A 26,844-nucleotide genomic window follows, 5' to 3' on the forward strand; every position below is an offset into this window, starting at 1 on the left:
TTGAATAGCAGGAGATCTGAAGTAACAAAGTGGAATTGATGGAGGAAGGGGGACTACTAAAGAGTAATAATCTGATACCATTAGAAGCAGAGTTATTACACAAAGAAAAGCGTGGTAAGAATGCTGAGAGTCCCGAATTCTTTCAGTGTAGGGGCAAATAGCTCTATACATCTTGATGACATCATTGTATTATAGTACACTGAAGCCATTGAGGTTCATTAACATCACCTTAAATAATTAGGCATAGGTGAGGGTAGAGTGAAAAGTTGAATCTATGTTAGAATGTTTTCCCTTCCATTAAATAAGAGTACCATAGCTTAAAGAAAGCCAGTTTATAGATTATACCAAATACATAGGCTATCAGATCTGTGGGTAAGTCACGACAGAGTAGATGCTAAAAACATTTATGATTTCACATCCATGTAAATGTGATCTCCTTCCAACTAGTCATCTTGGGATCCAACACCTTTACCACAAACAGTGCTGCCATTGGATCAACATTTCCAAAGTATTTCTTCAGAAATAATCTTCAGAGCATTTTAAAAAATCACCAAGGTAAGAAAATTTGTCTTTTGGATAAACGTAAATTTTTTTTTATTTTGGATAAAGTTAAGTATCATTTGGAGACAAGCCTTGTGAAAATGATAATTACTTGGAGAGTAATGTTGTGTCTGAAAGCCTGTCCATGTAGCAGTGAGATTTTTTTAAATTTGGCTTAAAATATCTCAGAAGAAATTATCAGAAAGGGGTTCTAAAATTATTTTGAGTAATGGTTAATTACTGACATAAATATTTAGCTCCAAAGGAAAAACACCCATCAGTATGCATAAGTAAGGGTTTATAAGTACACATATACAGTATTTATATTATTGTACAACATGGTCATATGGTATAAAACCATCACATGGTCTAAAAGTTATGAATAGTTGTTCATTATCAAATGTTTTGAGGCTATATATAGCTACAAAACACATTTGTAGCATACTTGACGTCTAATCATAAGGACCAACCATCATAAAAGTTAAATTGCTAACACTGAATGCTCACCGCATGGGTCAGGCACAGGGCTTACCATGGACTGGCATGTGTACCATTGCATTAATAATATTAGCTCTAGGTTGTCAGGAGGATTAACAAGTCAAAAAATATATGTCCAGAGTTTTAGCACAATGCCTGGTTCATGGCAAGCATTGAACAAATTAGCGATTTGTTTTTATTATCCTCATAAGATAATTTAAGCTTAAAAAAGTAATTTTGCCTAGATTCACATATCCGTGGAATGCCCTCATTTACTTTTTAACTACTGCTCTTTCCTGCCTCTGTCTGCAGCTGGCTGTCAGTATGGACACCTTGGCAGAGCATTTGTGACCAAAGCGCCAGTCATTGCCCGTTTGTCTAAATACAGGTCCTCACAGGTGTTCGATAAGTGGTTACCTGAAGCTCTGTAACCGCATTCCGCAGCTGAACCACCAGGCCTTTCTCATTCTCCACCTTTGAACTCATCTGACTCATTTCAAATTCTTTCCTGCTTGGAAAAACGTACCAAGTGAAATTCTTCAGCATAATAACATTTTGTTTAACTATTTTTAGAATTATATAACAACACATGAATTCATTCTCATTGTAAAAATTCAACTATTACGTCTACATCTGAAGTATTTTTTTGGCTATTACACATCCAATCTCTGTTCCTTCCCTAGAAGTAAACACCACCACCAGTTTGGTGTGAATCTACCCAAACATGTTTTTAAGTATTAACATATGTTTTTGTTCATATATCAGTAGAAATCATTTTTTTTACTGAGATAGGTTTAATATTGTATACATTTGTATTTATAGTTCTATAACTTCTTTTTAACCCAATAATACTTTGGAGAATTTTTTCATGTTGGCTCACACATAGATTGCTTCATTTAATTAACTGTGATACACAAGTCCATGATTTAGACATTCGGTGATTTCATTCATCCATTTCCTTATTGATAAGCACTTAGGTTTTCCTAATAGTATTTTGCTTTTACAGATAACACTTCATACACATGCCTGTTGTGCACAACTGAGTGTTTCCACAGAATGCATACTGAGCAGAAAAGTGCTGGGTCAGGGCAAATATGTGCTTAAAAACATACAGCCCTGCCCTCTGACCTCCGACAGCAGTGTGAGATTATTATTTCTCTACATTTATGCTTCTAATCTGAGGGACTAGATTAGTATGCCATTGTTTTATTTTAAATGTCCTTGTTTTAAATGTTTATTAGTGATGACAGTATTTGTCAACTATAAGGAGTGAAAAATGGGCAATAAACCAAGTGAACTGCTTACTGTATCCTCCACCCATTTTCCTACTAGGTTGTTCATGTAATCATTACATTACAGGCTTCTTTTAATATTCTTCAGTGTTTATTTTTGATATCTGTTGCAAATATTTCTCCCACTTATGATTTGTCACAATTTTATCTTTGTTGGCTTTTACCACATAAGTGTTTAGAAATTTGACATAGTGAACTGTACCTAGATATTCCTTTTTATGTCCTTTTGTGACTTAGTCAAGAAAATGTGACCTGCCAGCTTCCTAAGACTTATCACCTATATATTGCCTTTCAGTGTTTTTTGTTGTCTTTATTTAACATGAGATCTATCCTCTTAACAGATACTTGTGTGCACAGCATTGGTAACTGTAGGCACAGTGTCAGATGGCTGGCCTCCAGACCTGAATCGTCTTGCGTAGCAGAAACTTTGCACCCACTGAACAGCAGCTGCACTTTCCCCCTCTCCTGCCCCTGGCAACCACCATCCTCCTCCCTGTGTCAGTGAGTTTGACTGTTATAGATGCCTCATGTAAGCGGAATCATGTGGTATTTGTCCTTCTGTGACTGGCTTGCTCCACTTAGCATAATATCCTTCAGATTTGTCCATGTTGTAGAATATGGGAAGATTTCCTTCTTTTGAAAGGCTAAGCAATATTTCATTATATATGTACATAACACTTTCTTCATGCATTCAGCCACCAATGGGCATTTAGGTTGTTTCCATATCTTGCTTTGCTCACATGAATAATGCTACATTTTCCAATGGTTTCATAGCTTTATTTTTACATATAATTCTTAAATGCAACTTGATTTTGTATATGTAAATAATGTGAGGTAAGAAATTAACTTTTACCTCAGAAAATGAATAGCTAATAATCTCAGCACCATTTATTCAGTAGTCTATCTTGTTATCAATATTTTGAAATGCCATCTTTATCATATACTAAACTTCCACATATAGTTTCTTTTATAGAAAAGGTTTTACCATCAAGTTATAACTTCCCACAAACATGGGGTTCTAAAATGCCAGAGCTCTTTGACCTATAAGGATATGGAGTATCATTTTTTTCTTTTTTTAAAATTTTATTTTATTTTAATTGTTGTTCAAATACAGTTTTCTTTTTTCCCATCCCAGCCCACCACCCAACCCTCCCCACCTCCCTCCCATTTCCAACCCCCCTAGTTTTTGTCCATGTATCCCTTATGCTTGTTCCTGTAAACCCTTCCCCTTTTCCCCTAAAATTCCCTCCCCTCTCCCCTCTGGTCATTTTCACTCTGCTGAGCTTCAACACAATCTTCAAAATTAAAAGCTAAGAAATCTCTATCATCATTTTGCCTGTCACTGTTCCATTACATTCATAAGGTTATTCATTTCATCTTTTCCAAACACTTATCAAGTTTAGTAACTTAGTAGAATATGAATCACACCTGAACTCAAGCTTGTATACAGAAACTCATGTCCACAAACAGGAAAACCAGAAGCTCACAGCAGCTCTACTGACTCTCCTCTTTTCAACTGTGGGATGCAATGACCAACACACCCCCAGCTTTAACTCGGCCTCACCTTACTCTTGGCCCTCACTGTTTCCCTTCTCATTTGATATATTCCAAATTAACTTGAAGATCCCTAATGGTTAGTAGAAAGTCTAGCTAAACAGAGGAAGACATAAGGGAAAAGGTGAGAAAATCCATTTCACTGAGTTGAGAAACTAGGGCCACTCTCTAGCACTGAGGTGCTTGGGCATCCATGTGAACTGAGGTTCCACTAGTTTGGGTTGTGTTAAGTTTTGTTTTAGATTTTAATATTAATATAGCAAAGAATAGCTATATGAATAATAGAGTATATCTTGCAAACAAGTATTTTTTTAAGTAATCAGAGAATATATAAGACTTCATATTAGGGTCAATTGTTTATTTTGACTTATTTTTACTTTTGTGCCATTGGTCTCACCATAAGTAAAAGAAGTGAGCCATTTTTTATTTTTTGATTTGTAGACTCAAATTCCAATAATTCACATCTCATATACTTCAGACCTTTCATTCACATCTGCTCGTCAGATGCCATTTCAGTTATATTCTTCTAGATTATACATGCACTCTTCTTTTATAATAAAGTATAGCAAATATATATATATATATATCCATTTCCTAAGCTTGTTATCATCCCCTTCAGGTTTTGAGAGATCTGGCCCAGAAGTCATGAGGATGAATGATATGAGAAAGCTGTTCTTTCCACCCTAAGGTCTCCCAGAACCGTGTGTGGGCACAAAGGTGGCTTACTTCCTCAGCTTTTCTGCAAGCTGCAGCTCGCTGCTCTCCAGGTGTGCCACTGTCTCCTGGTTCAGCTTTAAATCGCTCTCCAGTTTGCGCTTTTCCCTTTCACAGTTCATCCTTGCTTTTCTCTCCTGCTCAAGGGCACCCTCAAGCTGACAAAGGGAGATAATCATTTAGCTAAACAAATTGGTAAAGTTTATACTTCACTAGATGTGTTCATTAATTACTTACCTTCTGGGAAAAAAAATAGAAGCATCATTCTGTAAATGATGCCCAACTATGTAGATATATTAAATAAATATTGTATCCATGAATAGGATAATAAAAAAATCTAGCAATCATAGTGATGGAAGAAAACTTCGGAGATTAAGGAATACGTATTCTATCCTAAGGAAGGAACCAATGATGAATGGCTAGTGAAGCCTTGTTTGGTCACTGTCCAGCGATGGGAAGCTCACTTCTTCATATGGCAGCTCATTTCATGGGTGGGTAAGTCCATTTCTTCAGAGTGCTTCTTCATAAAAAGCAAAAATATTCTCTGTAAATTCTTCCCACAAGCCTAAGCTCTGATCCCTGGAGCAATACCAAGCAAATCTGTCTCCATAGCTGTCCTAAGTCTCCTAACTTGGTCCTGACCCTTTCAAACATGTCTCACATGGTATAATTCATGCACCTCCTTCACCCCCAGGGTGCCCTCTTCTTGTCCATAACATTATGCCGTAGTTTGGTACCATACCAAAGTGCTCAGAACATGCTAGTTTTATCTGAATTAAAGTTGCCAACAATGATATTGAGGTTAGTTTATTTTAACAGGATAGATAACAGTTACAATATAACTGGTTTTTCATTAGTATGTTTATTTTTTAGTAATTGAAGTTATTTCCTGTAAGGAGAAAACATATAAAACTTAAATGGGTGGAGGAAGGAGAATTCCTAGAAGCCTTATGTACCAAACTGGAAGTAGATGAACTCCAGGAGAGAACAAGTACGTGACAGCAATCAATCCTCACATAGAGGCTTTGTGGGATGCACAATCCGTGGAAAGAGGAAGAGAAGTGAGACAACTAGTAGGTAATAGAGGAAACTAATAGAGAGGCTGGAGGAAAAAGCAGATGATGATGATGGTGATGGTGATGATAATAAAAAATAATCCCATCCACCCTTACCAGCAGTTTTATAAAGGCTAAGCTGTGGGGACTAATAAGAGAATGAATGCATATACTATGTCAGCCAGGTAGGGAAAGGAAGAACAATGAAGCTATCCATTGAGGCTAGTCTGAAATACAGTAGCTTATATCACAGGGGGTTTAGAGGCAGAACACAGTACCATCTTTAGAACATTACAAGTACTTTCCAATATGTATCTAGAACACAGCTTGTGACTTACATCTCTTTCAGCTAGAAGTGAACCTCAGGTCACACTGCAGACATAACAGGGACTTTAAATCAATCCTTTAACACTAGCATCAAATAGAGTACCCATATATCTGTGGGGCAAAATACCAGGCTCTGTGGGGGAAAGTCAGCCACCTGGAGGGATAACACTTAATCATTCATCCCAATGTTCTTCCCAGACTGCCCAGGGTTGTATGGAATTTGCATTTAAACACTGGCAGATTACATGCTGGGGCCTCTCTATACTTTAGTGGTTTGATGTACAGTAAGAAAAATAAAACACTACTTCTAATAAGGAGGGAACTAAATCATGTTACTAAGTTTTTTCTGAAACTGTCAAGATAAATTAAATAAAAATTGTAGATTTGTACATATGTAGACAGACAGCTAACCAGCTAGACATAGCACTTCTTACCTCATCTACTTGCTGTTCCAATTTCAAGTTGGCTTTGCTCAGGTTGCCGAGTTTCTCTTCCTCAGCATGCAGGTCATCCAGGGTCTGCTGGTGGGCCTCCTGCACAACCTTCACTTCTCTGTTAAGTTTACTGACATCCTCACTTAGAGACTCCACTTCCTCAGTTAAGTTCTTGACCTGTGGGAAGAAGAAAGCAACAGCTTCATTAGAGTTAGCACTGGAAGGCTGCGCATAACACTAAGCTGCTGTCATGAAGAACCACATCTAGCCCAATTCCTGATATACTTTTAAAAACTGTGAATTCACTTTTTCCTCCACACACACAAAATGATGTTACCTGCCATGGTCTGGGTATTCTGGTCAATCAAATATTATCAGTATAGCTCAATGGGTGGCCAGGTTTTAGTCACATTATTGTACAATAAGAACACCAGTTGTGGTAGAGCCTCCTTTTGAGTATTCAGGGGGCACATGTTAATTTGTTGTGCCTCAATATCACCAAAAAAGTGGAAGCTAAAAAAGAGTTCCAGCTGATAAGATACGCAACAATAAAAGCTGGCAGTCTCAAGCCCGAGTACTTTTGTGAAAGTGAACCAATGGCACAGAGTTGCTATTTAATTATCGGCCAAAATTAGAGTCATTCTGGAGACTAGTTATTTTTTAGAATCCGATACAGACTCCCCAGTTAACTTCAATCCATACAAAGAGGTACAAGTTAAAACTTTCAACTGAAAAGGACAAAACAGCAAAGTCCATCACTGGAATTCAGGTGGCATCCCAAGGTCAAACTACACCCAGTGACAGAGCTGGAGGTTCAGACACATCCCAAATCACCTTCCAGAAAACTGCATCATGCTCACTGTCCTTCCAGACAAAGGACACTTAGTGGCCCCATGAAACCATTCCACACTTTCTATTAGACTTCAGCTATAATAAGATTAGAACAAATGAAGATGTTTCATTCTGCAGATTTAGTGGGGTCGCATGAATCAAGTTGGAAATTTGAATTGGGACAGTGCAGTTCACTGGACCCTTCATTTTATGCCATTTCTGACTCCTAGTGCTTCTCAAGTCTGCAGACCTCTGTGTTAGTTAATTTAAACAGAGCAAGTCTGCTATCAAAACCTGGTTGGGAGTGGCATTCAGGCATCTAGGCCTTCCTAACATCATAGAAAAAGTACCTTGTGCTCTGTAGCACGCTTCTCCTTCTCTGACTTCGCCAACATTGTTTCCAGGTCATCGATTTCTTTCTTCAACTCAGAACATTCATCTTCGAGTTTCCGCCCCCTGGCAGTCAGCTCAGAATTTATCTCCTCTTCTTCCTCCACTCGTGCAGACAGAGCCTTGACTCTGGCCTCCAGCTGGATCTTGGATTTAATCAGCGACTCACACTGCTCTTCAGCATTTGCCAGGGTCTCTTGCTCCTGCCATGATGAGGAGAAAATTGTTGCCAACAGCTGGAAGTAATTTATCAGCTAGGCGAAAATGCTGCTTAACGCTGGCAAAGAGATAATTGCCTGCCCTCTGTCCAGCACTTTCACCTACCTTCTTTCCTAAGCAGCTGAAATAATATTCCCAGTTTCCCTGATTCTATTGTTGAGAAGTAGAAGAGTTGCTTGTGTTTGGAGGTGCTTTCGATCTTTCAGGCCATTCACTAGATTAGATTACCTCTTCTAAAGCACTTAATAGAATTCTGGTGGCCTGGAGGAGCGAACATGCCTCCAGAAACCAGGGGAGTGCTGCTTAAATCACAGCTTCTGGGAGCATCCACTAGGCACACGCTTTGAGGTTGGTACCTGCTCAGAATACAGTCTTTTAAGAAATGAGCCTCAGACAACAGAATATTTATAACAGTTATAAGAGCCCTGATGTACTTATTTAATATATAGGTATCTTCTAATAAAAAAAGCTGAGCTATAGATTTATTCATAGGCTGAATTCTGAATTCATAAGATTACTTGCAAGTCAATGCCTAAATTTCACTATTTTCATCTAAAATCTTTCCCTCAGTGATTCTGCCAGCAGTAAATTCTGAAAGCTATACACATACAGCATAAAATACTTTTTCCTTTTATCCTTTCAAATATACTCTCTGATTCTCACTATGGGTCAAGTAAAAATGGAGGAGCTGATTGCTTTTTGCTACAAAATCACCTTTTATAACTTTGAACCCCTCTAATTTATCTCTATTAGAGGCTAAGTAAAGCCTCCCCTTTGTGAGCAAGTTCTTAATTATCGTAGGGCTCGTGGCAAAATAACTTCACACACATCTCCATCTTCCATGTCTAGACCTTATTCATCCTCTGCAATATGCTAGTTAGAGGCACTTTGTCTGGCTTAGGTAATTTCAGCTATTAAATCAAGAGCAGAAAAAGGCAAAAATCCAGGCTATTGGTTTCTAGCTAATTCCTGAAAAGAATGGCCCAAAAAATGGAACTCAAAGAAACACAGCCGGGGGATGTCAAGTAGCAAATCCCCAACATCACTGGGGCCCAAAGAGAAGGGCTAAATTAAAAACAAACAATAAATGTCAAAGCAGGAAGGGTCCATGCACATCGGAGAATCTTCCAATGTTTGAGAAGGAGCATGACGGATCTTCATGCACCCCAGGGTAACAAGCATTTGCTCCGTCCCATTCAGCACATGTAAAAGACCTGCCTCCATCACTGAATGAGGAGAAGAGTGCAATTCCCCTTCATCAACCCCTGTACTAAACATGATGACAGGACTTGGGGCCCAGCTGAGCAATGGTGTAGCAGTTGAGCAGTAGAAATATCCTTTCCCCAGGGGCAATTCTTTTCTCACATACTCACAAACTTAATTGGAATGGGTTCTGAGTTCTGCTGGTATTCAAAGTGAGTGAGTAATTTTAAAAGATTCCTCATTTCCTTCATCCCTACTGTGTTGTGTCCCTTGAAAATAAGTGATGATAAAACATTCCATAGCTCTGTCAAGGTTTTTAATCACTGTTACAATGTGAACTCATCTCACACTTCCTGGGTTTGCTCTGAAATTGGCTTCTGCATGTTTCCCATGCTCACCACACTGATCTTTATCATATTTCCAGGCTTTGAACCACCACCCCATACACAAGTTGGGTCCATTTCTATTTCCCGTGTCAGCCTATGTAGCACTGGCCACCCTCTAGATCAGTAGGAAGAGTCATGAAAACTGGGAGGCCAGGTCTCAGCCAAGGCTGCCTCTCCCCAAAGCCAGACAACACAAGACATTACCAATTGTGATTCTCACAGTATGGATCTTAAAGTAGGTTTCAAGGAGGTGCAGGCAGGAATTAATATTTCTAACAAGCCTCCTAGGCTGATATATTCTAAATATTCTACATATTCTAAATTCTAAAATCACTGTTATTTAAATGTGTGTGAGAAATGTGGTGTGAGTGTAAATTATTATGTAAAATATGGCCTACTGAAACACTGATAGCTAGCACAGCTCCAAAATAAAAGAATAACTTGGGTTAGTCTAAAACCACTAAATTTCCTGTTTTCAGTACATTCAGAAACCAGGAAAAGTTTTTATTTATATAATTATATTTCAGCCCAGTATCTTCTAACCTAGCATTGATCTAAGTGAGGTGAAGAACACAGTGAAGGTGGGTGAATCCTAGCGCTCCGTGTGGGGTGTTTGGGGATGACAGTCATCCCAGTGGCTAGAGAGGAGGAATATGAAAGGAAGTGAGTAATAGCACATTGATGGCGGATTGGAGATGGAGGCTTGAGTGCCAAGGCAAGGTTTTGGAGCCTACAATGCACATGTTGCAGAATCCAAAGCCTGTTCATCAGAGAAGCAACATCCTGTTTGTTTAAGACAATGGTTTTCAATTTTGACTGGATATCAGAATATCCAATACAGATTATTTAGACCCATACAGGGTCTGCTTAATCAAAATATCTGAGAGTGGGGTCTAGGCATCTTTCTTTTTATTTTAATGCTTCACAAATGATTGTGATGCAAATCCAAAGTTGAGAACTACTGTATTTAAAAACTGAACTGATTAATAATGTTGATTTGGACTAGGGAAAGGAGAAGTGAGAACAAAAATCAGGAAAACCAAGTTGGTGCATACCACAATAATTCTGAAGATCTACTAAAACCCTGTGTTTGATTTGTTAATGGGTCATGAGCTATATACAGAATTTAAATTAAAACCCAGAGCTTCCTGGCTGGCTCCCATGATAGATGGTTGTGCTTTTATGTAATTAAAACCCATCTAATAGTTTGTCTCTTTTTCAGAGACATCCTGCCAATAAAATCACTGCTCTATTGAAACAGGGTGTCCCTTTATGTGTTTCCATTGTCTGTGTTTGATGAAATTCTATAATATTTGAAAAGCACACGCCTCTATTCTTTTCAAGTCGACACTATGTACAAAACAGGGACTCTAATTAAAAACTTGATTTGAAGAACGAATGGTGGGGCCACTCACAGCCTGCAGCTGAAGAACCAGGTCATTCTTCTCCCGGATGAGGGAGACTTGCTTTGCTTTCAGTTCCTCCCTCTGAGATTCTGATTTCTCCAAGGCTTTTTGCAGTTGCACACACTCTTCCTTCAGTCCAGCTACCTCCTTTCCCATCCCAGCAGATTTAACAAGAGGTTTGATCTTGAAGAAGAGTCTCATCCAGGGCCAGTTCTTCACAGTCATAAAAGCTCTTAGGTTCCACTGGATCAAAAGAAGTGCATCCCTAAGTCAAGGAGAAAAAAAAGGAAAAACAAGTTAACCCAGACAATGGCAGAGTAATTTTCCAAATTAAAATTCTTAATAAGCACATCTTTTTAGGAGTAATTATATATTCTCATTCATCTTTGAAGCATTTTTACATCTGGGCTCTCATTTAATTCTTGCAAAGCCCTTTGTGGGACTTCTGGGGCCAGTGATATTGTGGGCTAGATATCCTAAAAATGGTCTCATCACAAATAGCTTTCAAATGTGAGCATAGTCTGAAAAGTGTGAGAAATAAAGGAGTGGAACACCTGAGCAATAAGTAAATGCATGTGCAGCTTGGCCATCTTTGTGGACAAAGGGAGATAGTCTTAGTATTTGGGGGGTTTGTAGTTTTATATCCACATGGATAAAGAAACAGGCTGAGACCTTCAAAGGATATCACCCTTAATGAAGAGAATGGCCAAAAAATTCACTACCAGTACAGAGAAATGTCAAAGAGAAGTATATCTGATTTGGCCTGAGCTCAGAGTGAAGAAAAAAAATTCTACTCTAAAATTTTTTTTCTTAATCATTGGCTACCACTCTGAAATGTCTGAGGTTTAAATTACACTGCCTGATTGGTGTAGAAATATGCAAGAAATTAGCATGATCATTTTTTATACTGGTAATAAATACCCTATGGGCCTTTGGGGGAAGAAAATAAAAAATTTTACTGAAGAAATCACCCTAATATCAAGCATCAGAGATTCTATTAGATCCAACCGCTGAAGATGAACTTATAATTCAAAATTACAAAACACATATTTTTAAAAAATCAACCACCAGTGAGGCTGAGCACCTACAATAAAAAGTTTGATTAACACCCCAAGAATTTATATAATTGAACAATCTTTTGGGTTCCATAAAATAATTATTAAAATTATTAAGGGCATAAAGGAAAGAATTTAAAAAACAAGAAAGCAATGAGCCACTATAATAAAAGGGCAGAGAGATTTGAAAGAGGAACAAATAAAATGTCTAAAACTGAAAAGTATAGTCATTGAAGTCAAACATTCAGTGGAGAAATTAAGCAGCTATGTGGATCACTGGAAAAAATGTGAATTAAGAAAAGAATAAACCCAAAGAAAGTGGAAGGGAAGAATAAAGATGAGATCAGAAATTAATGAACTAGAAAAAAATGAAGAAAATTTTAAAAGATGGTTTATTAAATAGGCTAAATAAACATCTGACATAAAAATCAAGAAAAAGAAGACACAAATAAATAATACTAAGAATGGTGATATTCTAGAAATATAATAATCTAGCAATGTGCTCTAAAAACAATCATAGATATGATAGAGAATTAAAAATAAATCTAGCAAATTGGAAAATTTAAAAGAAATGTATAATTAAAAAAGACATATAAACTGATTCAAGAAGAAAGAAACCTCAATAGGTCCATAACTATTAAATAAATTGAATCAAAATTATAAAATATATCACAAAAGAAATACCAGATCTCAATAGTTTTATAGGTAAATTGCACCAAATGTTCAAGGAATAAATAAGCACAATAAATTGTTCAGGTTTTGAAAAGATGAAACATTTCTTAACCTTTTATTAGGTCAAGGTGACCTTGATCCAAAGTCAGGTAACCCAGCAGGAGAAAAGACAATTATAGGAGAAACTTATTCATGAACATTGATGCAAAAATCCTCATGATAATACTATTAGTGTTATGAAAAATATTTCATTAAAAAAATAGGTTTTGCATTTGAAAAATATATAAATATAATTCAATAAATTTATAGGTAAATGGGAAAAAAGCATGTGATTATTTCAATAAATGCAAAAAAGGATTTAACTATTTTCCTAGTAAAAATACTTCACAAACTAAAATGAAAGAAATGTCCCCCACAAAATGTCATGTCTGCAAAAAAAAAAAAAAAACAAACACACCAAAACAAATTTAAAGCCCTACAGAAAACATCATTTTAGGGAAATAATTGCCTCCCTCCCCCAAAGTCAGAAATATGACAGTTTGGCAAAGGTTTTTTAAGTGAAATACCACAAATTGATGAATATATAGAATAGGACTTCCATATATTTCTCTTTTTAAAAAAGATTTTATTTATTAATTGATAGAGGGAAAGAGAGGGGGAATTAAGAGAAACATTGATGTGAGAGAAAAATTGCCTCTTTTACACACCCCAACCAAGGACTGAGCCCACAGCCCAGGCATGTGTCCTGACTGGGAATTGAACTGGTGACCCTCTGCTTTGCAGGATGATAGCCAACCAATTTATCTATACTGGTCAGGGCAACTTGTACACACTTCTGATGAACAGTAAGTTAGAAAGCATGTTGGCAATATCTCATGAAGTTGGATTGTATATAGCTTAAAACCTAATAATTCATACCATGGAGAAACGCCACTCAAAGTGTGGGCCTCAGCCAGCTGCTATCCACAAACTATTAGCATGGACCAGTATTTTGAGTAACAGTATCCTCAGAAAACTACTGCATATGTTCAAGGGGGTGCATTTACAAAAATATCACTGCAGAACTGTTGGTAATAGCAAAAAATCATAAGTGACTTGAATTTACTTGAACTGGAAAGTGAATAAATTGTGGTATGTTTGGGTAATAAAATACAATATGGTAGTTAAAATCAATAATCTAGCACTACTTTTATCAACATTAATAAAATTCAAAACTGGTACTGAATATAAAGAACAAATTTTAGGATAATATACACAGAATACTATTTATGTAAAAACTAAAAACATAAAAATCATGTCACCTTTTAAAGATATCTGCATACCTACATGTCTTCATATCTTTATAAAACTTGAATCAAGAGAGAAATATGAAAGGGGCTTTCTTTTGTTAATTATTTTTTTAAGTTGTGAGCAATTATAGGAAAAAATGCTAGCAATTGATATTCTTTAGTAATAGATCCATGACTATATATTCAATATTTTCAGTGTGTTTGAAATATTTCATAATAGTTTTTAAAAGTCATCCTATGATTTCAAAAGAATGGATAGTAAAGACTTCATTATAGCGACAAAGGAAATGAGCTATGGAAAAATTAAGAGTCTTACTCAATTTCATGCAATTGATCCCAGAAGCTATGATCCCACATTCCCACATTCCCATAAACTTCCACACCACACTGAGACTATATGAGGGTCTTAGGAGACCCTCATAGAAGACTCTTAGGAGACATAGCTCTAATGCTTCTGACCTCACCACGTAACGTTTGGGTTAACAGAAGGACTTAATAGATTATTAATTAAGTTATACCAACACTATAGTTTACATGTCTCTAGAATGCATGCTATGCTGCAGAAAAAGCACATGCAACAACTGCAGAATCCCTTGCTCACAGTTCCACTATTTGGAGATTTTTCTAGATTGATTTCCATGAGTCCATTAAAAAATAGACAAAACCTACACCTAAGTGTCCAAATGTGGTGATAAATGTTCCTAGTGAACCTGCCTGAAATGAATTAAAAGAGTTATGGTTACATGTCACCAAGAGGCGCACAGTTTCTGATCCAGGGGAGGTTGCAAAGTGAGCAGAAAACTTGCCCACAGAGATGGCTGTGGGGTGCATACGAACCCTTCCAGGTCTGCTGCTGTTATAAATTGTGAATCATGCCACCCTGAGAGATCCAGGCTTCTCTGACTATAAGGAATCTCTCCAAAGGGAAGGCTACAAGCAATGCAAGAAATACCTGAATTATGCTTACACTTGGTTGGATAAGGCAATTCAAGACCTTTGTGCTATGTTTGGTGTTCTATGATTTAAAAACTTTAAAGTTCAGTCCGAACCTAAGCAGAGAAGGCAGCTCTTTCCCAGACCTGGTATAAGGCAATGAGATAAGATCACACTGACTGAGGCCCACTGTCACCCTAGCAGTGCGGATGCAGGGGAGGGGTGGCATACTTCTCTGCCAGATTCCTCCGGAATTTGATTCGCATCAGTGTGCCCCGCATTCTGGCTTGGAACAATGTAAAGACTTGGGATAGCCTTTCATCCTTCATTGCTTCCAGTTGGCTTAAAAAGCCAGCTTTTAAAAACACCTAAAAGAAATAAGTCAGATGTTAGTTCCACTTATAATGTGTATTCAGTAAATGTCTGTTGAATTACCTTAATAGTGATTGATGTATTTATTTTTTCAGTTCTATTTCTTGAGTTTTATTTAATGTCTAAAATGCATGTTTTTAGAAAGACTGGTTTTTAAAACATCAGGTTTGCAAAAAAATGTTTTTATCTAATCCTGTGTTTACATGGGTTCCTTAAGAACTTACACTATCCTCCCCTCATCTATTAATAATGGCTAGATTACCCAGGGAACCTTAAATTTTAAGATAGGCCCAGGCAAGCCATTCTCTAATGTGCCAGGCAAGGTTCTACAAATTTTTCTGTAAATGGCGAGACTGTAAATACTTTTAGGATTCATAGTTCACACAGATTCTCTGTAGAATATTCTTCTTCTTTTTTCAAATCACCCCTTAAAAATGTAAGAGCTTTTCTAGCAATTGGGCCCTCAAAAAAAATAGACCATAAATATGGCCCTTAGTCCATAGTTTGTTGACCCCTGCTCCAGAGAAAGGCACTTTGGTCCTAGGTATTAAAGAATTCACATAAAATTTTTGTGGCAAATCTTTAGTAATGGACAAGATGAGGTGAATTAAGTACCTAAAGCACAAATATTAAGGAGGCCATCACTTTCAGAGTTGTACATGTCAGCACTTGCATGATCCTAACAGTGAGCTCCTCCTTAAATTTTGTGACTTAGGAGCTTCACTCACCTCATGTAGATGAGTAGTATACAGTAAAAAAATAACTAAACACACAAGGAAGCAAGGCACCAGTAGAGAAAATCAGCAGAAACAATGAACAGCAGAACTGGACTCTCGGATACTCAAAATATGGGAATCATATAACATTTTACAATTATGTCCTACAGAGTTCTTCTCCTATGAGCTCTTCAATCTAGGCTCTCCAATTGTCCTTCAAATAATATGGTCCTGATATGGGTATCACTAGGAACAGCATGATGTTGACTGTCAGATAAAACCAAATCTCTTAGTTAGAAGTTTCCCAAAATACGTGGGTCATCTCAGATAAAGCAGAATTTAGTGAATAACATTTAATGAAGCTCACTTTGTATTAATTTTTTGGATAGTGGGGTTGACCTTAAAGTTTTTAGTTATTCATATAGTCTTCCAGAATTAATTCCCTAGAACAGTACTTATGGATTCATCAGTACTGTTCTTATGGTTTACACACAAACCAGCAGTTATCCACACCATTGATTCATTCACCTTTTTCTAGCTCTGATATGTATACGCAGTTGATTCAGTACATCTTGGCACAAACTTGCTTAGATTAATAAGTATAAAAAATGTGAATGTAGTCAAGACTGAGATTTAAGAAGCACTGAATTTTCTCCCAAGTAGGATAGAAATTTCCACTTTTCCCTGCTCTCTATTTGTATCAGTTATGGTCACAAGAGCTACAGAATGCCGTACAGTTGAACTTTCATGGGTACTTTAAGATACACATCTGTCCTCCCACTCTTCTCCAAATGCACTCCTGATAGTGTTCTGGTTACCTTGGTCATTCCCAAGTGGTACTGAGTATGGTCTGTCTCCAAGGAACCAAGTAGTTCTTCAACTGCTTTTCTGCTGCTCATAAACTTGCTCTTTGGAAAAGCCTTTGGGTTCAGAATGCAGTACCTAATTTAAAACAGGTAGAGGATAAATTCTGGGATCAGGAGAACATATGATTCAAATAAAGAATAATCTGGAGAAGTAAGCTGGAAAGAAGTACAGACTTCTCTCTCCTACCAATATGTTCAATTTTCATGAAACTCTTAGCAATAGTAATGAGGGTACAAGCAATAATCCCTTACTTTGGTACAATAGTACTTTGATCATATTTTAAAGACAGCCTCACTTGACTCTCTGCTCAATTAGGGAGGGAAGGAGAGATTGGGATGGGAAAAAGAGAGAGGGGCAGGTTTACATGTCTCTATTGTACGGATAAGAAAAATGAAAAGCAGAGACAAATTCCAAGAAAACTTTACCCTAATGGTAAGTTGGTAGAGACCCAGAAATATGCCTTTTAATTCTGAGACAGGTACTCTGTCTACACTACCATATTTTGCTTAAATTTGCTTGATGACCTATAATTTACACTTTTAGAATCTGGGAAACAGCAAAGATGCCTCTCCTGCTTCCTGCTACACACCCTGCCGGCTTCCTTCCTTTCACACGCTTGCTGGTGGAGAAACAGCCTGCTTGGATGGCAGCTACAATTAAGTATACACAACATTTCAGAGATTCAATTCAGCCTCCATATCTTTCTGCTGTATATATTTCTTCTATATGTGGGACTATTATCCGTTAATAGAGATATAAGGATATTACAGCTGCATGGATGTGGGATTTAAGGGGAAATAATAATGAAACCCTGTCATCATATATCTCACCACCACCCAAACACAGTGATCTGTAGTCTGGAGGACATCAACCGAACAAACAACACATGGCTGAGCTCTCGGAATGAGAGGTAAACAGAATAGACTGCCTCGGGCTTTTTGGATCCCAGGGTGTACATTTACCTTTGTTTAAAGTCAGCATACAGCAGTTGGTTTGGAAAACCTTCACGACATATCCTAGCCCCTTCCAAGATACCATTACAGCGTAGCTGCTGTAGAACTAAGTAAGGGTCCATTACACCTGCAGAAAAAGGAGCCAAATTGAGTCTTTATCTAAAAAAATTATACCCTAGACTTTGTTCTAATTGCTGCATCTTAGGTTCAAAGAGTTTGAGTTTTGTGTTCTCTGTATGATAGGTAATGAATAGCTCACCCACTTCTGGTCTGATGGTTCTTACAGTACCCATCCTGTTTTGTGGGAGTCTCCAAATAGGATTTACCTAAAATTCCTTTAACATGGAATGAGCCCTTTAGCTTGCAGTTAGTCAAGATTTTATAAGCAAATAGTCCTGGAACATGAAAATGAATACATTTTTGGTAGAATGTAAATGGCTGTTTCCACATCTATTCACCAGCCAAAAAACAGCTAGAGAGAGAAATAAGAATTCAAAAGGAAACTGATCTCTCCAAGTAGGACAAAGGGATTACAAGAAGGGGGAATAAAGAGAAAGAAGAACATGGCACAACAAAATCCCGTTTACCATTTTGACTCAGAAAGAACTTGGCTACATTCCAGCCTACATTCAGCATCTAAGTTTTATTCTATAGAATAGGCATTCTCCTATCACCGTGTCTTTCATCAAAAGAAGCACCTCTGAGCTGCAGTCTCAGACAGGAACTTTTTAAAAACCACCAAAGGAGCCACTGTATCTGGCTCTCAGCAAGTCTTCTGAGAGAAGCCAAGCAGCCCTCCTCAGAACACGAAACCCTCCCATAGTGTTACAAGAAAAATGGGGATGAGATGCCTGTCTGTGCACCGGGTCACAGTAAACAAATATAAGCCATGTATCAATATTCCTGTCCTCCCATCCAGTTCATAGACAGAAACAGATGATCTGTGAGAAGTGGCAAAAGGAGCCTATGACACCTTAAAAGCAAGCACACTCACTTCCTTTAAGTACATATGAAGAGCTGTTTTGAGTAGATCCTGAAGCTTTTCTTATAACTTTGTCTTATGACTTAAAAAAAATAAAAAATAAAAAAGCCCTGCTGAAATTAGAGCTGACTCAATGGGAGGCAACTCTAATAGGTAACAGAATGACTCCAAAATCGAGGCAGCTAATTAGATTCCTTGCTAGATGGAAGCAATGTCCCCAGATGCATTCAGGAACCCAGGAGATAGGAAACAATGAGGCAAAAACAGACAGTGTGAATGAACATGAAGTGTTCACATTGCAAAAACTTAAACTGCAGCATCATTGTTCAGCATCACACTTTCCAAAAATAGGTCACAGACTGTCAAGATTGGTGTCTTAATTACAGAAGGTTAATAAAAATGCAAAATACTACAGAACCTTAAAAATCAGAGTGAGCAACATCTGGCTACATATTCCAAGGGTGATTAGTGCTCTGAAGACATAAGTGTTTGTCAACTACACAACTTTGAGGCTGACAGCCTCTGGCCAAACTCTACAGAAGCCTGTAATTCTAAATAGAAGCTTGGGAATATCCAACCCCATGGCTTAAGAAAGGCAATCTATATAATTAATAACTGTAAAAACTTTGTTTTGCAAATTAAAAACATTAAAAAAAAATTCATCATCACCCATCTTATTCCATCATCCTCCTACCACCATCTACTAATCAAAGAGTACCCACTATAATAAGCCAAGCCATGTGAACAATCTGTCCTCCCATCCAGTTCATAGACAGAAACAGATGATCTGTGAGAAGTATCCATCTATAAATGAATGGGTTAAAAAGTTGTAGCATACATATTCAGTGGAATATTACTTAGCCATAAAAAGAGGGAATCCTGCCATATTTGACAACATGCATGAAACTTGAGGGCACTATGCTAAGTGAAATAAGTCAGACAGAGATAGATAGACAAATACCATAAGATCTCACTTTTATATGTAATCTTAAAAAAAGAAGAAGAAATCCCAACCTCTTAGAAAAAGAGAGATCAGGTTTGTGGTCACTATAGTGGGGGATGGGGAGATGAAAAATGGATGAAGGTGGTTAAAAAGCACAAACTTCCACTTACAAGATAAATAATACTAGAGATGCACGTATAACATGATGACAGTAGTAAACACTGCTTTGTGTGTGTGTGTGTGTGTGTGTGTGTGTGTGAATGAGAGAAAGTCCTAAGAGTTCTCATCACAAAGAAATTTTTTTTTCTTTTTCTATATCTATATGAGATGATGGATATTAACTAAGCTTGTGGTAGTCATTTCACATATGGATAAGTCAAATCATTATGCTGTACACCTTAAGCTTATACAGTACTATATGTCAATAATATCTCAATAAAAGTAGAAAAAGTTTAGAAAGGTATGGGAGGGGCTCCTCCCATGGGCCCCACCCCTTCCACCAGCCACTGTGGATGAGAATAAGTCTGCTAAGATGATCTGCTTGGGGAGGAAAGGTGGCCGATCTCTCAAAGGAAAAGGACCAAGACCCTTTTCCTCAATGGACTTTTACTGAGTTCAGTTTGCACAGGAATACAGGTAAAGCTCATCAATCACTGTTAGGCAGTAAGGATCAAACAATAGATAACATCCAAAGAACTATGAGAGCTTATTCTGAGTCAGGGTCAGTTAGCTAAAGGGCTATAAAACTTTGGAAAACAAACTCAATTCCTCCTCAACCTTATCAGAAAATTGAGAGCATTCTTAGCAAAGCAGGTCTCACAGGATTTTATGCATTCTTTCTTATGCCTGATTGCTCTGGGGAACCTACCCTGTCCAGCTCAGGGCTGCACCCACCCCCAGCATTGTTTCAGGCTTAAATCAGGCAGGGGAAGTAAGGCAACCAAGAGATTAGGAGACTTCTTGCAGACAGAATGAGGACTCAGGCTATGTCAAAGCCGAGGGGCAAGTGTCCATCACCCCCTTTTGCTATAGCCCCCCAAGTCCTTCCCTGAGGGCCCCCCATAACTGTGTCTGTCTTAGGTCATCCCTCCCTTGAGGAATCTTACCCATCATTGGCTAACTGGTCATGCACTGGGGGCCAGGCAGGGTAAAGTAAAGGGGGCAGAGGCAGTGCTCCTGCCAGGGAGATAAGCTTTGTCTCCTTAGTGGCTTATGGTCCCAAGGTCTCTGACTCAGCCTTAGCCATGTGGGGTTACAGCTTCTGAAACTAGGCAGGGCAGTTCCCAAAGAAAGGTACCCACTGCTCAGAAGTACATAACTAAAGAGATAGATACTATTAGGAAGAAAGACTAGACGAAGTTCTTAATAATTAGAAATTAATTTAGGAACTCTCTTTATGGTCAACTTAGATAACTCAGACCAAATAATGTCCTTTATGCTTATATATCTATCTTAACCCCCAACTGATCATTCAATCCCTTTTTATTATACTTTGCTCTTTCAGACAATGACATAGAATCTCATCCACATGTTACCATGAAATTCAAGAAGGACTTTAAATTGTGACATCAAGCATTGTAATGTTACCCAACTGAGCCTGCTTTGTGAAATCCTTCTGCCAATTCAAAGGCAACATTGTGGAAGTTCTAAAGATCTCACTTTTAACTTACTTTCATTTTTTCATTTTTCTATCTGAAAATCCCCTTATGTAAAGGGGACTGGTAAATATCTCTTAAAGAAACATTCAATATGGCTTGAATCAATTGTGTGCCCTAGTGTGGATTACAAAGAAATCCAGTTCTTACCTGGCATTTTGTTTACATTGGGATTTATGCATCTCACAAAATGGGGTGCTGTTGACTTCAGATTAATCATCAATTTATTTAGGTTTTCCTAAAATAGAGACCATAACAAACACAAAATCACTTTGCAAACCACTAAAAACATTCACCCCCTCACAAGTGTGTCCAAGTCTATCAACTTCGTCTTAAAGCCAACATGCATATCAACAATAACTTAATGATTTCAAGATTCTTTTCTGCTTACCAAACATACATGATTTCTTTCCTATGCCAAGTAGTTCTTTATCTGATACAGTTCCATTATGAATTACATCTACCTGTTTTGAATTTGATAGCAATAATTTATGGCTGGGCAATAAATGGCTTGAAGAAAGAAACTGTTTCTCAAGTTTTCTGACTGGAAAATATTAATCTTTGGTCAGATTCTCTGGAAGCAGAATCTGAGAGGGAAAATGAGGGAAGCAGGGTAGGGCTGGGGGTGGGGCGGCAGGGCTAGGAAAGCAATGGTGTAGATTCTGCTTAGTCTGATCCCTGAAAGAGTGCTGAGCACAAATGCACCAATTGCATCACAGTTTGTCCCACCTTGAGGCAAGGGAGGGGCTATAGTCTGGAGCTGAGGGTAGGGAGGCAGCTTAGCTCCCCCATTTGGTCAAGCACAATTCTGGCAACTATGAGTTATGAGCCAATATTTTCATTAAAGCCAACAGTGTCCACTAAAGCCCAGTAATACCAAGATAAACTTCAACTATTCCAACTTCAGATACTTTATTCTTTTTTTTTAAGATTTTATTTATTTATTTTTAGAGAGGTAAGGGAGGGAGAAAGAGAGAGAGAGAAACATCAATGTGTGGTTGCTGGGGGTCATGGCCTGCAACCCAGGCATGTACCCTGACTGGGAATCAAACCTGTGACACTTTGGTTTGCAGCCTGTGCTCAATCCACTGAGCTATGCCAGCCAGGGCAGATACTTTATTCTTATTTGAAGACATAACATTTCAAATAAGTAATAACCTATGCATATTGTAAGGCAGTTAATATACAACTAAATGCAATTAAAAATTACTTTATAGAGAGATGCAACTGTTCGGAATGAAGCTCCCTTCTTGCGTTTATTCTCCCCAAACTGTAGAGCTAAAACAAGAAAAAAAAATAAAAAGCTCTTTTTGTCACATTACCAAACCCTGCTGATGAAAGCATATATTCATCAAAGTTCTAGAAACAATATGGCAATATCTACAAAAGCTTTAAAAATACTTATGTCTCAACACAAAAATGTCCATTTCTAGTGCTTTTCCTTAAGGAAATAATTGAGCAACTGTGTGAAGACATTCATTGCAACATTATTTAGTCATTACAAAAAAAAGCAAAAAATAAAATTATGAATAAAAGTCCATCAGTAGGAAGTTGGTTAGTTAAATTATGAAAGAATAGTCATAGAATGAAATGCTTTGACTTTTTGAAATAATGGTGCAGACTCATATAACTGACATGGAAAGATTTGTAGGATTTATTTTAAGAGAAAAAGTTGGTTACAAAACAGTTTGTATATTATGATCCTGAATGTATGCATATGTCTGTAATTGCAGTTGCATTATGGGTGACTACATATATAAAAAATGTTGGGAGGAGTATACACCTAGTGTCAGGGGTTGTTAGCTCCTTATGTGAGATTGTAGGTAATTTTTATGTTCCTCCTTTTAGTTTCTCTATACTGTCTATGTTTTTGGCAACACTCATATACTACTTTTATAATTTATAAAAAACAATCTATTTCCATTTTCTTGCAGCTAAATAATTTATGTTAAGCCAATTGTTTTACAAACATCTGTGTAGAGCTAACTCACAAATATATACAACAACATAATCCATAGGCAATCTGGAAAAAATGAGCTAGATATCAGTACAGAAAAGTGATAAAATATCCTTTCTGCCTGAGTAGTGCTGTGTGAGACTGATGTCATAAAGTGTAATCATGAATGTCCTACTGACATGACCCAGGCCCTCAAAAGGAATCACTGGACTTATTTGTACTTCAGTTTCTCCACACATGAAAAGGAAATATACTACCTTCCATTATTTTTTTTAATTATATCTGATTTAAAATACTTGGATACCCCAGAAGAAAGTGTGGTTAATATAGGTAACTTGATGTTTAGATGAGGCAGAAGCTTGGAGGTATTTTCAGGAGTTGTTTAAAGGATTATGAAAAAGGACATTCTGGACAATTCTCTCCCACTTCCAAAGAACACAGACCACACCCTGAAGAGTTAGAGATGATTTCCTCTCTAATTCTCTGCCCAAACCACTCTCTGATTTCTTACGGTCAGAGAATTACTCATCTGGGAGCCATAAGCGACATGACCACTATCTAACAGACTCCTCAGAGCCACTTGAGAAGCTATTAGAATCAGGCAAATGCACTGCCTGAAGATGATCGGGGTCCAAACACAATAGCTTCGATTTCTGAACTCCTCTTGAGAGTGGCCAACAGGATTTCAGGCATGCTCCTGAATTACGTCCTCATGTGCTGATACAGCCAGGAAGAGCTAAGTTCTCTCTCCCTTCCTTGACCATGTTTATCAGGAGTCCCAAGTCATTCTACAGGAGCCAGGAGTTAACCTGAAGCTGGGTGTAAGATAATGGAAGGATGAGAATATTGGGAGGCTGAGTACACACCCCACTTACAGAAGAGCTAGTATTCTGTCCCACTGCATGAACATATCTGACCCAGGCTGACCAGATTTTCCCATAACCCCAAATTTTTTAAAGAAAAAGGGAAACCAAATATATATGTGAAATCTTCTGATTATTTTTTAATCACAACCATGTTTGAAAGCCAGGTTCTGCTCAGGGGCTGCCAATCTGTGACTTTTGCTGTGTATTATGAGTGCTTCCCTCTGTAGTTAGTCTAGCATTAGTTTGATTGTGAGGCCGATGTTAGCAACTTAGACTCAGTATTTTCAAATCCTTTGTATCATGGTGCAGAAGTCTGAACTGCATCCTAAACACACATAGACTGTCCATCTCTCTGTTTGTTTGTTTCTGGGAGAGAGTGAGAGTGGAAGAGGCACCAGACTAGGAAGCAAAAGTCCTGCTTCCTACCTTGGCTCTTCCATTGAGTAGATTTCTTAAACCAGGGATGCTATTTAATTCTTCTATACTTGTTCTTATAAGACTTGTTCCTTTACATGTGTCTGAAAGGGTCATGGTGAGGATTGAGTAAGATAATACATCTGAAAGTGCTTTGTAAATTACAAACCGCTAAACACAATCAGTTATTAGTTGATCAATAAATATTTATGTACGTGCTAAACAGGCCTTTGCTACATGCTTGAGGCTACAACTAAAAAAAAAAACCAGACATAATCCCTGTCATCATGAAGCTTTGAATAACCCCAAGTTATTATAAAAGCACTGGGAAGGAGAATTCCAAGATACTTCTGGAATATCTATGAAAGGGACTTGTTATTTCCCCCAAATTATTTATCAAAACATGGTTTGCTGCTCTCTTTGCAGCTGGCACCAGCAGCGGGGGGGAAGGTAGGCCAGATATATCTGGCTTTGAGCACCATTTCCCCAAAGAACCGCCAGTCTGAGGACAGAAATGCCAATATGAGGGGATAACTCAGACCACAGGGACCAGACACAGATATTACTGGAAAGAAGCAAAGATTGTTGTATGTACTGAGGCAGCCATGGGTTCCATTCTGAGGCTGAAAAATGAGGGAAGATTGTTTGACTCACCACTGTCGGTATTGATGTAATTTTCAAAAAGGTTTGCCAAGAGTCTGTTAGCTGACTTCTGAAATGTAGCCACCACTGTTTCATTAAGAAGGTCTTTGTTTTTGTCAAGCCAGCCACTGATGTTATAAGGCACCTTTGGGAAGATATGAAGTTCAAGGAACAAAAGAGGAGAATATATAAATTAAAATAGCAAGTTTGTATTCTTTTAAAAAATATCACAAATTGTGTGGATCCTTTAACTTTAGTTTGATGTAACAGCACTAAATAATACTCCTGGAAATCCAGTGTGCTACCCAAAGAGATTCTCGGGCTTTACCACTTGTATTGCAGAAGAAAGGAGGAGAAAGGGAGGAGAGAAAGGGAAGAGAGGAAGGGGAGGAAAGTAGGAGGAAGGGAGAGGGAGGAAGAAATGGATGGTATTTCCAATAGAAACAATTCACATCAGCACTTGTTCATAGGCAAGAATAGATGAAATAATCCAAGTTTCTCTGACATACAGTGAGAATTCAAAAAACCATTGGCAATTATAATGGTAGTTTGCTGTAAATATTATTGTAATTAATGTTCAAAGATATTAAAGAATTACAAGCATAACTTTACAGTTGACTGGTTGTTTGTAGATTGAAGTATTATTTTAGCCTTTATCAGTCCTCTTTCTGTTTCATCCAGAATTACTGACCAGAAATATAAAAGCAAAAAAAGGGAGCAGATACATGCACATGCACTCGCAGTGGGGAAAGGAGAAGAGGCAGTGAGGGTCATTAGAAACCTTTGTTGGCCATAGGCTGAAGACCATTACTTCATAGTGACTATTTCTTTATGAGAGAATAAAAAAACTTCAATAAAAAGATCAATTGAAATCATTCACTCATACAATGTTAAGTTGAAAGGAAGGGAAAATAAGAAAAAAAAACATTACTTTGATAGTCTCCATGACTCTGAAGCTGTCTTACTTTGAGTTGGGGCAACAGAGTCTATTTTGAGATTTTTGACCTCTGTGCACATGGACTACTATTATAGTTTAGGTATTTCTTTTCACAAGTGCTAAAAGGCTGAACCAACATTTTTCTGAAACTGAGGTTTATTTTGTTCATCTCTTCATTTAATCTAAACCCTTCTTATGTATTACCTAAGGACTTTGGCTGAGTGCATTTGGAACAGTCAGGGCTGAAGGTCTAAAGGTGTCTTACCACTCCTGCGTAATGGACAAGTTCAAAGTGAGCTTCATATTTCTTCTTCTTATCAGGCCTGGGCCTCTGGAAATGAACTGACTTTCCAAAATGGTTGTCAAAAAGTTTGGCCTTGAAGGTCACATCTGTAGCCTGAGGAAACATACATTCCTCTTCAAGGATAAAAAAGATACCCATTGGCTGTTGGAGATACATAGAAATAGCAGATGAAAAAACACCAGGAAATAATATTTGCTGTAGGAGGTTAGTGTAAATTTTTTTCCCAGGAATGTAATCAGTTGACAAGGAGAAGGAATATTCACTACATACAATGAGCCAATCATCCATTCAACCGATAGTTATTAAATACCTACCGGGACCAGGCACCAGTAGGAGCTGGCCATATAGACAAAGTGCCTTTCCCCATGGTGCTCACATTCTAGTGGAGCAAATAGACAAGACAAGTAAACAAAAAAAATAAGTGACTGAATTTCACATAAGTGCTCTGAAGATATGCAA

General features: G+C 37.7%; 1 protein-coding gene across 1 annotated transcript in view; it reads right to left on the reverse strand.

Annotated features, from left to right (window-relative positions):
* MYH15 (myosin heavy chain 15) overlaps positions 1-26,844 on the reverse strand; it is a 132,084-nt gene that overhangs the window by 57,874 nt on the left and 47,366 nt on the right. Inside the window, exons 15-26 of the mRNA XM_045851228.1 lie at positions 26,347-26,526; positions 25,157-25,289; positions 22,476-22,543; positions 21,416-21,503; positions 17,695-17,812; positions 16,684-16,807; positions 15,009-15,145; positions 10,838-11,093; positions 7,575-7,817; positions 6,394-6,570; positions 4,590-4,735; positions 1,435-1,525 (exon numbers count right to left, since the gene is read on the reverse strand). Coding sequence (XP_045707184.1) covers positions 1,435-1,525; positions 4,590-4,735; positions 6,394-6,570; positions 7,575-7,817; positions 10,838-11,093; positions 15,009-15,145; positions 16,684-16,807; positions 17,695-17,812; positions 21,416-21,503; positions 22,476-22,543; positions 25,157-25,289; positions 26,347-26,526 — 1,761 coding nt within the window. The remainder of the gene's footprint in view (positions 1-1,434; positions 1,526-4,589; positions 4,736-6,393; positions 6,571-7,574; positions 7,818-10,837; positions 11,094-15,008; positions 15,146-16,683; positions 16,808-17,694; positions 17,813-21,415; positions 21,504-22,475; positions 22,544-25,156; positions 25,290-26,346; positions 26,527-26,844) is intronic.

This window comes from Phyllostomus hastatus, unplaced genomic scaffold, assembly GCF_019186645.2.
Source record: "Phyllostomus hastatus isolate PE091 unplaced genomic scaffold, TTU_PhHast_1.1 phas_contig_86, whole genome shotgun sequence".
Lineage (NCBI taxonomy): Eukaryota > Metazoa > Chordata > Mammalia > Chiroptera > Phyllostomidae > Phyllostomus > Phyllostomus hastatus.